Source organism: Mizuhopecten yessoensis, unplaced genomic scaffold (genome assembly GCF_002113885.1).
Source record: "Mizuhopecten yessoensis strain PY_sf001 unplaced genomic scaffold, ASM211388v2 scaffold716123, whole genome shotgun sequence".
Lineage (NCBI taxonomy): Eukaryota > Metazoa > Mollusca > Bivalvia > Pectinida > Pectinidae > Mizuhopecten > Mizuhopecten yessoensis.
In genome coordinates this window covers 115048-128284 of record NW_018479959.1, presented here as the reverse complement: position 1 = coordinate 128284, position 13237 = coordinate 115048, and the positions used below count along the sequence as shown (strand labels likewise).

The 13237-nt window shown below is 36.0% G+C and overlaps 1 protein-coding gene across 4 annotated transcripts in view; it reads right to left on the bottom strand.

The window, feature by feature from the left end:
- Positions 1-347: 347 nt before the first annotated feature.
- LOC110441765 (syndetin-like) overlaps positions 348-13237 on the bottom strand; it is a 32746-nt gene continuing 19856 nt past the window's right edge. Inside the window, exons 23-27 of one of the 4 annotated variants that reach the window (XR_002461919.1) lie at positions 4863-4984; positions 3753-3851; positions 3538-3628; positions 1431-2756; positions 348-1286 (exon numbers count right to left, since the gene is read on the bottom strand). Coding sequence is in view for 2 of the 4 variants with exons in the window: in XM_021485010.1 (XP_021340685.1) it covers positions 2643-2756; positions 3538-3628; positions 3753-3851; positions 4863-4984 (426 nt within the window). In the remaining 2 variants the exon portion in view is untranslated. Of the gene's footprint in view, positions 2757-3537; positions 3629-3752; positions 3852-4862; positions 4985-12848; positions 13233-13237 lie in introns of those variants that run through there. The other 3 variants (XR_002461920.1, XM_021485010.1, XM_021485011.1) reach the window with 3 other exon arrangements.

The following is a 13237-nucleotide window of genomic DNA, read 5'->3' as shown; positions in this document are numbered from 1 at the left end:
TGAATTTCTCAGCTAAAACTTGTACATGTGTACTTACAATTACTCTGGGATTTAATTTTGGGTTTGTTAAAAAAAAATGTATATAAAACAAAAAGTTTTGATTTGTGTAAGTTTATAGCCAAACTGACAAAGGAAATATGACAGGTTGGTGTTGTCAGGCATTGGGAGCCAGACATTTTGCAACTGTTTACATTCAAAAGTGAATGCATCCATCTTTTCACACCCAAACCTAGGGGCCACTTGCACCAAATGTTGGGATGAGACTCAATGCTATTAACAGTTATATGTCTGTCCACTTACGTAGCAGGAAATCTGTATACTGAGCAAAGTATGATTTTAGGATATGCTGATTATTGTTTCACTATATCTTACACATGTACCGTAAATTTGCGGGTATAGTGCACATAACAGACAATATTTCCATAAAAACAACATTTGGTCATTTCTTACCGGTGATAAAAATCTACCCCAACTTCACAACAAAGACTAAGAATAGAGCCTAGAACAATTGATTACGTTGTAGGTTTCTGTATGATGTACCTGGCTGGTAGTACATAATTGAAGATTTCATTTGATTATATCACAGATGTCTTTAGAAGTAAAATATGTACCATTTATATACAATTTCCGATGTAACACTTGACAGACAGCCCTGTATTTTCAGCCATCACAGGTTAATATAGACAGCTTTTACAGTTACAGTGAAGCAGACAGACCTGTAGTTTCAGCCATCACAGGATAATATAGACCGACATGTATGTACAGCCATTACAGTTACAGACAGGCAGACAGACCCGTAGTTTTAGCCATCACAAGAAAAATGGACAGACATGTATCTACAGCTTTAACAGTTACAGACAGACCTGTAGTTTTTACAGCCATTACAGACAGGCAGACAGACCTGTAGTTTCAGCCATCACAAGATAATTTGGACAGACACGTATCTACAGCCATTACAGTTACAACAGACAGACTTGTAGTTTCAGCCATCACATGATAATATGGACAGACATATATCTACAGCCATTACAGTTAGACAGGCAGACAGACCTGTTGTTTCAGCCATCACAAGATAATATGGACAGACACATATCTACAGCCATTACAGTTACAGACAGGCAGACAGATAGATCTGTAGTTTCAGCCATCACAAGATAATATGGACAGACGTATCTACAGCCATTACAGTTACAGACAGGCAGACAGACCTGTAGTTTCAGCCATCACATGATAATATGGACAGACATATATCTACAGCCATTACAGTTACAGACAGGCAGACAGACCTGTAGTTTCAGCCATCACAAGATAATATGGACAGACGTACCTACAGCCATTACAGTTACAGACAGGCAGAAAGACCTGTAGTTTCGGCCATCACAAGATAATATGGACAGACGTATCTACAGCCATTACAGTTACAGACAGACTTGTAGTTTCAGCCATTACAAGATAATATGGACAGAAACGTATCTACAGCCATTACAGTTACAGACAGGCAGACAGATCTGTAGTTTCAGCCATCGCATGATAATATGGACAGACATGTATCTACAGACAGGCAGACAGACCTGTAGTTTCAGCCATTACAAGACAATATGGACAGACATGTATGTACAGACAGGCAGACGGACCTGTAGTTTCAGCCATCACACGATAATATGGACAGACATGTATCTACAAATCTACTGTTAATTTCTTCATTTCTAACAACTTGTCTGACAATTCAAATTTGTGGAAGATGGAAAACATTGTATAACATGTTGGTGAAAACTTAGAAGACTGGATGTAATTTGGATGCTTCCTAAAGAGCTACTTTAAATCTTTAAAATATGGAAAAATCGAAATATTTGCAATTTGCAAGTAAGAAGCATTCAGGTGCTAACCTAATTTATCTACAATGTACTGTGGTAAAGTGACAATGACTCATCCACTTACTGCACAGTAAAAACCTGCCCAAGACCGGTTTACTGAGAGTAGATTTACTAGTATATTGAAGGCATGGAACGGAGAAATAAGACTGGTTTACAGAGAGTTGATTTACTAGTGTATAACAAGGCTGGTTTATAGGGAGTTGATTTAACTTCTGTGCTAGTGTTTAGAAGGCATGGGACGGGAAAAAAGGCCGGTTTATAGAGAGTTGATTTAACCTCTGTGCTAGTGTTTAGAAGGCATAGGACGGGGAAAAAAGGCCGGTTTATAGAGAGTTGATTTAACCCCTGTGCTAGTGTTTAGAAGGCATGGGACGGAAAAAAGGCCGATTTATAGAGAGTTGATTTAACCTCTGTGCTAGTGTTTAGAAGGCATAGGCCAGTTAGCAGAATAGACAGAGTCTGAATTAGCCAGAAGATTAATTACTATCGTTAAAGAAGAGTTTTCCAGGGACAAAAAAAGTTTGGATGGATTTAGATCCGGTTTGGTCAGAGTCTGGTTTACTTAGAATCCACTGTATTATTATTTAAAACAGGAAAGGAAGTACAAAAGAATGAGAATGATTGTGAATTGGTTGAGTTTTGATGGATCATTGCAATTGAAATCTGTGAATATGACGTAATGTAACAACCAAATTAGCCCTCGTAATGGGAATGTGCGGAGCACAATAAACTTTCTACAATGAGTGACACATTCATTGAAGCGTGGCGTTATCTGCGGTGCCGATCCATTTCCTCTACTATGGCGATAAGCCTCTGTCGTGCTTTTTTGTTGATATGGTCGACTGTGTTGATGAGGGACAGCAACTGCTTGTTGGAGTACTCCTGATAGAATATGAAAGAAATAGATAAACTTGGGTCACAAAAAATATCTATCATACGTATGTATAAAACGATCTGTCCAAGTCACTGGGGTCAAACTGCCATTTGACCTAAAATTAAAATACTGTCCGAGACCATATTTCTCAATTGCTTTTAATAGGTAATTTTGGCCAATCTATTAAAGAATGATTACAGTATTCAACATCAACAAGTTTTACCTGCCTTCCAAATGACCTTTGACCCAATGTTAAACTTAAACCTACTTTTCATACGAACTTGACCCTGTGTGTTAATATGTTGACCTTTATTGTGTTTTCTATGACCTTTGACACTACTGTGTTAATACATTGACTTACATTTGTACACAGTGTTCTAATACTCATTAACTTTGACCTACACTGTTTCTATGAACTTTGGCCTTTGATCCTATGTTTATACTTTGACCTACACTGTTTCTATGCACTTTGGCCTAAGTTATGTTCTACTCGTAGTGTTTTACTTGTAATGGCGGTCGGGTGGGGCAGTGGATAACGCACTCGCCTTTCACCAAGGTGGCTGGAGTTTGATTCCTTGATTGGATGTGAATACTCATGTGGTCATCTTCCCAACCACATCGGTTTTCTGCAGTTAATCTGGTTTCCCCCAAAAAATTAAGCCTCCCCCCCACCCCCAAACGCTAGCATCCGGGCCACCAAGAGTGAATAATGTAAGTTGACATAACTTGTTTCATAATTGTTGTAAAATAAACAATAAAGTTTATAATCCTTGTAATAATGCGACCTACTTTGTGCTCTAGTATCCAGGATTCCATCTGACTCTCTGGTAGGTAATAAGCTTTGATGTAGGCCTCCACATAATCTCTCTCTGGGATAGGTCTGTAACAGAGGACACTTATCAAACCAACATCTTCATTTGGATGCTTTTTGTTGAAAATCCTTGGAATAAAAACTTAACTTTATAATTAAATGGCTGAACGCAATAGATAGCTAAAATAAATACCTTAGATCTACGATAGTCTCAAGCTTGGACAGAAACTGTTGGAAATCCAGCTGCATCAAAGCTCTCCCCTCGTTACTGCACTTTTTAGCACCAGCATACCTACAGGTAAAACAATCCCAGTACATAACATTCAAACATACCTACAGGTAAAACAATCCCAGTACATAACAATTAAACATACCTACAGGAAAAACAATCCCAGTACATAACAATCAAACATACCTACAGGTAAAGCAATCCCAGTACATAACAATCAAGCATACCTACAGGTAAAGCAATCCCAGTACATAACAATCAAAAATACCTACAGGAAAAACAATCCCAATGCATAACAATCAAACATACCTTCAGGTAAAACAATCCCAGTACTTAACAATTAAACATACCTACAGGTAAACCAACCCCAGTACATAACATTCAAACATCCCTACAGGTAAAACAATCCCATTACATAACATTCAAACATACCCACAGGTAAAACAATCCCAGTACTTAACAATTAAACATACCTACAGGTAAACCAACCCCAGTACATAACATTCAAACATACCTACAGGAAAAACAATCCCAATGCATAACAATCAAACATACCTACAGGTGAAACAATCCCAGTACATAACAATCAAACATACCTACAGGTAAAACAATCCCAATGCATAACAATTAAACATACCTACAGGTAAAACAATCCCAGTACATAACAATTAAACATACCTACAGGATAAATAAACATAAAGCTTAAAATAATGTCTGATCAAGTTGAAGCAGGATTAAGGAATTTTCCATATAAAAATAACATTTGGTAAAAATATGTCGGTGACATTTGACATGAAGAGTTATCCTGTCTATCTTTCAAATCTATATCCTGTAATGAATTCATTAAGGAGTTTTCAGATATTTTCTGAACTTTCATTATAAAGTGAAAACTGCTCAGCTATCAGTTACTTTTATTTAGGGACTAATTTCCATTGATCACAGAAAATCAGTGACGCAGAAACTGCAGTAAACATTTGTATAAGGCAGCTGTACATCATAGATTTTTTTGATGGCAATTTTGGGGAAAGTATATAATAATCTGGTGGAGATGGGTTGTGTCTCATCAGTCCTTACCCTTCGACAATCGTCCGGTTTGCAAGGCGTACACAGTGTTCCCACACGAGGTCATATACAACCTTTGGTATTGGAACTCTTCTGTTAATATCCACTAGTCTTACCGACAACTGCTCCAAACTCTGTCAAACATATAACACAAACATCTCATCAACAGCTGCTCAAAACTCTGTCAAACATATAAACATTCATATTTTACCAACAGCTGTGACAAACTCTATATAACATAAACATTTCACCGACAGCTGTGACAAACTCTATATAACATAAACATTTCACCGACAGCTGTGACAAACTCTATATAACATAAACATTTCACCGACAGCTGTGACAAACTCTATATAACATAAACATTTCACCGACAGCTGTGACAAACTCTATATAACATAAACATTTCACCGACAGCTGTGACAAACTCTATATAACATAAACATTTCACCGACAGCTGTGACAAACTCTATATAACATAAACATTTCACCGACAGCTGTGACAAACTCTATATAACATAAACATTTCACCGACAGCTGTGACAAACTCTATATAACATAAACATTTCACCGACAGCTGTGACAAACTCTATATAACATAAACATTTCACCGACAGCTGTGACAAACTCTATATAACATAAACATTTCACCGACAGCTGTGACAAACTCTATATAACATAAACATTTCACCGACAGCTGTGACAAACTCTATATAACATAAACATTTCACCGACAGCTGTGACAAACTCTATATAACATAAACATTTCACCGACAGCTGTGACAAACTCTATATAACATAAACATTTCACCGACAGCTGTGACAAACTCTATATAACATAAACATTTCACCGACAGCTGTGACAAACTCTATATAACATAAACATTTCACCGACAGCTGTGACAAACTCTATATAACATAAACATTTCACCGACAGCTGTGACAAACTCTATATAACATAAACATTTCACCGACAGCTGTGACAAACTCTATATAACATAAACATTTCACCGACAGCTGTGACAAACTCTATATAACATAAACATTTCACCGACAGCTGTGACAAACTCTATATAACATAAACATTTCACCGACAGCTGTGACAAACTCTATATAACATAAACATTTCACCGACAGCTGTGACAAACTCTATATAACATAAACATTTCACCGACAGCTGTGACAAACTCTATATAACATAAACATTTCACCGACAGCTGTGACAAACTCTATATAACATAAACATTTCACCGACAGCTGTGACAAACTCTATATAACATAAACATTTCACCGACAGCTGTGACAAACTCTATATAACATAAACATTTCACCGACAGCTGTGACAAACTCTATATAACATAAACATTTCACCGACAGCTGTGACAAACTCTATATAACATAAACATTTCACCGACAGCTGTGACAAACTCTATATAACATAAACATTTCACCGACAGCTGTGACAAACTCTATATAACATAAACATTTCACCGACAGCTGTGACAAACTCTATATAACATAAACATTTCACCGACAGCTGTGACAAACTCTATATAACATAAACATTTCACCGACAGCTGTGACAAACTCTATATAACATAAACATTTCACCGACAGCTGTGACAAACTCTATATAACATAAACATTTCACCGACAGCTGTGACAAACTCTATATAACATAAACATTTCACCGACAGCTGTGACAAACTCTATATAACATAAACATTTCACCGACAGCTGTGACAAACTCTATATAACATAAACATTTCACCGACAGCTGTGACAAACTCTATATAACATAAACATTTCACCGACAGCTGTGACAAACTCTATATAACATAAACATTTCACCGACAGCTGTGACAAACTCTATATAACATAAACATTTCACCGACAGCTGTGACAAACTCTATATAACATAAACATTTCACCGACAGCTGTGACAAACTCTATATAACATAAACATTTCACCGACAGCTGTGACAAACTCTATATAACATAAACATTTCACCGACAGCTGTGACAAACTCTATATAACATAAACATTTCACCGACAGCTGTGACAAACTCTATATAACATAAACATTTCACCGACAGCTGTGACAAACTCTATATAACATAAACATTTCACCGACAGCTGTGACAAACTCTATATAACATAAACATTTCACCGACAGCTGTGACAAACTCTATATAACATAAACATTTCACCGACAGCTGTGACAAACTCTATATAACATAAACATTTCACCGACAGCTGTGACAAACTCTATATAACATAAACATTTCACCGACAGCTGTGACAAACTCTATATAACATAAACATTTCACCGACAGCTGTGACAAACTCTATATAACATAAACATTTCACCGACAGCTGTGACAAACTCTATATAACATAAACATTTCACCGACAGCTGTGACAAACTCTATATAACATAAACATTTCACCGACAGCTGTGACAAACTCTATATAACATAAACATTTCACCGACAGCTGTGACAAACTCTATATAACATAAACATTTCACCGACAGCTGTGACAAACTCTATATAACATAAACATTTCACCGACAGCTGTGACAAACTCTATATAACATAAACATTTCACCGACAGCTGTGACAAACTCTATATAACATAAACATTTCACCGACAGCTGTGACAAACTCTATATAACATAAACATTTCACCGACAGCTGTGACAAACTCTATATAACATAAACATTTCACCGACAGCTGTGACAAACTCTATATAACATAAACATTTCACCGACAGCTGTGACAAACTCTATATAACATAAACATTTCACCGACAGCTGTGACAAACTCTATATAACATAAACATTTCACCGACAGCTGTGACAAACTCTATATAACATAAACATTTCACCGACAGCTGTGACAAACTCTATATAACATAAACATTTCACCGACAGCTGTGACAAACTCTATATAACATAAACATTTCACCGACAGCTGTGACAAACTCTATATAACATAAACATTTCACCGACAGCTGTGACAAACTCTATATAACATAAACATTTCACCGACAGCTGTGACAAACTCTATATAACATAAACATTTCACCGACAGCTGTGACAAACTCTATATAACATAAACATTTCACCGACAGCTGTGACAAACTCTATATAACATAAACATTTCACCGACAGCTGTGACAAACTCTATATAACATAAACATTTCACCGACAGCTGTGACAAACTCTATATAACATAAACATTTCACCGACAGCTGTGACAAACTCTATATAACATAAACATTTCACCGACAGCTGTGACAAACTCTATATAACATAAACATTTCACCGACAGCTGTGACAAACTCTATATAACATAAACATTTCACCGACAGCTGTGACAAACTCTATATAACATAAACATTTCACCGACAGCTGTGACAAACTCTATATAACATAAACATTTCACCGACAGCTGTGACAAACTCTATATAACATAAACATTTCACCGACAGCTGTGACAAACTCTATATAACATAAACATTTCACCGACAGCTGTGACAAACTCTATATAACATAAACATTTCACCGACAGCTGTGACAAACTCTATATAACATAAACATTTCACCGACAGCTGTGACAAACTCTATATAACATAAACATTTCACCGACAGCTGTGACAAACTCTATATAACATAAACATTTCACCGACAGCTGTGACAAACTCTATATAACATAAACATTTCACCGACAGCTGTGACAAACTCTATATAACATAAACATTTCACCGACAGCTGTGACAAACTCTATATAACATAAACATTTCACCGACAGCTGTGACAAACTCTATATAACATAAACATTTCACCGACAGCTGTGACAAACTCTATATAACATAAACATTTCACCGACAGCTGTGACAAACTCTATATAACATAAACATTTCACCGACAGCTGTGACAAACTCTATATAACATAAACATTTCACCGACAGCTGTGACAAACTCTATATAACATAAACATTTCACCGACAGCTGTGACAAACTCTATATAACATAAACATTTCACCGACAGCTGTGACAAACTCTATATAACATAAACATTTCACCGACAGCTGTGACAAACTCTATATAACATAAACATTTCACCGACAGCTGTGACAAACTCTATATAACATAAACATTTCACCGACAGCTGTGACAAACTCTATATAACATAAACATTTCACCGACAGCTGTGACAAACTCTATATAACATAAACATTTCACCGACAGCTGTGACAAACTCTATATAACATAAACATTTCACCGACAGCTGTGACAAACTCTATATAACATAAACATTTCACCGACAGCTGTGACAAACTCTATATAACATAAACATTTCACCGACAGCTGTGACAAACTCTATATAACATAAACATTTCACCGACAGCTGTGACAAACTCTATATAACATAAACATTTCACCGACAGCTGTGACAAACTCTATATAACATAAACATTTCACCGACAGCTGTGACAAACTCTATATAACATAAACATTTCACCGACAGCTGTGACAAACTCTATATAACATAAACATTTCACCGACAGCTGTGACAAACTCTATATAACATAAACATTTCACCGACAGCTGTGACAAACTCTATATAACATAAACATTTCACCGACAGCTGTGACAAACTCTATATAACATAAACATTTCACCGACAGCTGTGACAAACTCTATATAACATAAACATTTCACCGACAGCTGTGACAAACTCTATATAACATAAACATTTCACCGACAGCTGTGACAAACTCTATATAACATAAACATTTCACCGACAGCTGTGACAAACTCTATATAACATAAACATTTCACCGACAGCTGTGACAAACTCTATATAACATAAACATTTCACCGACAGCTGTGACAAACTCTATATAACATAAACATTTCACCGACAGCTGTGACAAACTCTATATAACATAAACATTTCACCGACAGCTGTGACAAACTCTATATAACATAAACATTTCACCGACAGCTGTGACAAACTCTATATAACATAAACATTTCACCGACAGCTGTGACAAACTCTATATAACATAAACATTTCACCGACAGCTGTGACAAACTCTATATAACATAAACATTTCACCGACAGCTGTGACAAACTCTATATAACATAAACATTTCACCGACAGCTGTGACAAACTCTATATAACATAAACATTTCACCGACAGCTGTGACAAACTCTATATAACATAAACATTTCACCGACAGCTGTGACAAACTCTATATAACATAAACATTTCACCGACAGCTGTGACAAACTCTATATAACATAAACATTTCACCGACAGCTGTGACAAACTCTATATAACATAAACATTTCACCGACAGCTGTGACAAACTCTATATAACATAAACATTTCACCGACAGCTGTGACAAACTCTATATAACATAAACATTTCACCGACAGCTGTGACAAACTCTATATAACATAAACATTTCACCGACAGCTGTGACAAACTCTATATAACATAAACATTTCACCGACAGCTGTGACAAACTCTATATAACATAAACATTTCACCGACAGCTGTGACAAACTCTATATAACATAAACATTTCACCGACAGCTGTGACAAACTCTATATAACATAAACATTTCACCGACAGCTGTGACAAACTCTATATAACATAAACATTTCACCGACAGCTGTGACAAACTCTATATAACATAAACATTTCACCGACAGCTGTGACAAACTCTATATAACATAAACATTTCACCGACAGCTGTGACAAACTCTATATAACATAAACATTTCACCGACAGCTGTGACAAACTCTATATAACATAAACATTTCACCGACAGCTGTGACAAACTCTATATAACATAAACATTTCACCGACAGCTGTGACAAACTCTATATAACATAAACATTTCACCGACAGCTGTGACAAACTCTATATAACATAAACATTTCACCGACAGCTGTGACAAACTCTATATAACATAAACATTTCACCGACAGCTGTGACAAACTCTATATAACATAAACATTTCACCGACAGCTGTGACAAACTCTATATAACATAAACATTTCACCGACAGCTGTGACAAACTCTATATAACATAAACATTTCACCGACAGCTGTGACAAACTCTATATAACATAAACATTTCACCGACAGCTGTGACAAACTCTATATAACATAAACATTTCACCGACAGCTGTGACAAACTCTATATAACATAAACATTTCACCGACAGCTGTGACAAACTCTATATAACATAAACATTTCACCGACAGCTGTGACAAACTCTATATAACATAAACATTTCACCGACAGCTGTGACAAACTCTATATAACATAAACATTTCACCGACAGCTGTGACAAACTCTATATAACATAAACATTTCACCGACAGCTGTGACAAACTCTATATAACATAAACATTTCACCGACAGCTGTGACAAACTCTATATAACATAAACATTTCACCGACAGCTGTGACAAACTCTATATAACATAAACATTTCACCGACAGCTGTGACAAACTCTATATAACATAAACATTTCACCGACAGCTGTGACAAACTCTATATAACATAAACATTTCACCAACAGCTGCTGAATCTCTGTCAAATATCCATCTCATCGATAATTTTGACTCAACTAACGTACTGGCAGTGGCCGAAAACACAATATGACTTACAGTGGGGTCCTTGATATTGAGGAGGCTCAACCCTTTCACAATTAACCAGCAGAATTCAATGAAAGTTTTACATAATGGTTATGTAACTTTATAGAGATGATGTACAAAATACTGAAAATTGTTTTTTGTCAAATTTAACACTTTCACATTTTTTGAGTATGTGGCATTGTTCAAAAATATCTACAACATGTTACACAAAGAGTTTTTTTATTGAAACTGTATGGATAAAAGTTATTACATACAAGCTAAAAGCAAACAGGACATATAGTTTCATACAAGAATGAAACATTTAACCAAATACACAAAGTCTTTATAATTAATTTATTTTACATTTTACAATAATTTTGATCCTTATGAGAGTTGTCTACCTTGAAAAAAATATCAGAACTTTTTGCAGAGGGATAGAATTTATACAATTACAGTTATTTTCTTTACTATATCAAAAAGGACGAAAATATTTTAAATTACTATATTAAATTGTCAATTTAATGTTCTTTTATGGAACAAAATTACTCTCAATCATGTACACTTTGGACATCATTCCATAGCCCACTTACGCATAGTATATTTACATGTCAGGTACATATGTAACCATAGGCTATCGCATGGTATGCCGTTATCACTTGCACACACATGCACTTGCATTTTATAGGGATCTTGATATTTTCCAAACCAGTATTTTCACAGAGTTATTGTTATTGCATTTGTGAAATGATTTATCTGACAGAGCGTAACTTGCTCTACAACAAAACTCGTAGCGACCCCGTGCTTGTAAACTACTGTAAGCACGTGATATGCACAGGTGAGGTCGGTTAACAAAACACATCAGTCTGCATCCCATGCGCCTCATATACGACATTCTTGCAGTCATCTGATCGTATGTCAGTGTCTTCCCGTGAGTTGATTAATGTCTTTGTATCATAAGCTTTATTTCTGAATACGCGTGATTACACATTTCCGAGTTAAGTCTCGATATTGGGTGTTGACATATCATCGTCACGCACGTGTACTATTGTTTACCCGGTGTTACTATTTTTTACACTACGGTAATGGAATGCCCGTTAGGCAATACGGAAATGACGACACGAAAATACGACAAGAAAAACATGTGTATTACGAAGGGTGGCAAGACCTTAAGCTACAAGACCCCTGTGTTGCTATATAGTAACACAAATAGAAACTAGAAAATGTCTGTAAGACATGAATGCCCCCACGGCCATGCGAAATTAGTTTCAGTGTTTGATGTTCTATAAATAGTTACGACCACTTTGATCTTGATACCATGAAATATGTTGGCCTTGACCTTCCAACCCTAAAACACAAAAACAATGTCCATGGTATTCTGTGTATGAACTTTCACCAAAATTTGTTAAGAAATGAAGTAGCTAGAGTGATGACACTGAATCGGTTGATGATTTTCTATTTATAGCAACCGTGACCTTGGCCTTAACTTTGGAACCCTGAAAAACAACAATGTCAGAGGTATACTCATACTTGACCTTTGACAATGACATAGGAGTTATGTTGTGACATGATGTGTAAGAGTGTGTGTTACCTTGAGTATGACATTGACGTAGGAGTTTTGTTGTGACATGTTGTGTAAGAGTGTGTGTTACCTTGAGTATGACATTGACGTAGGAGTTGTGTTGTGACATGATGTGTAAGAGTGTGTGTTACCTTGA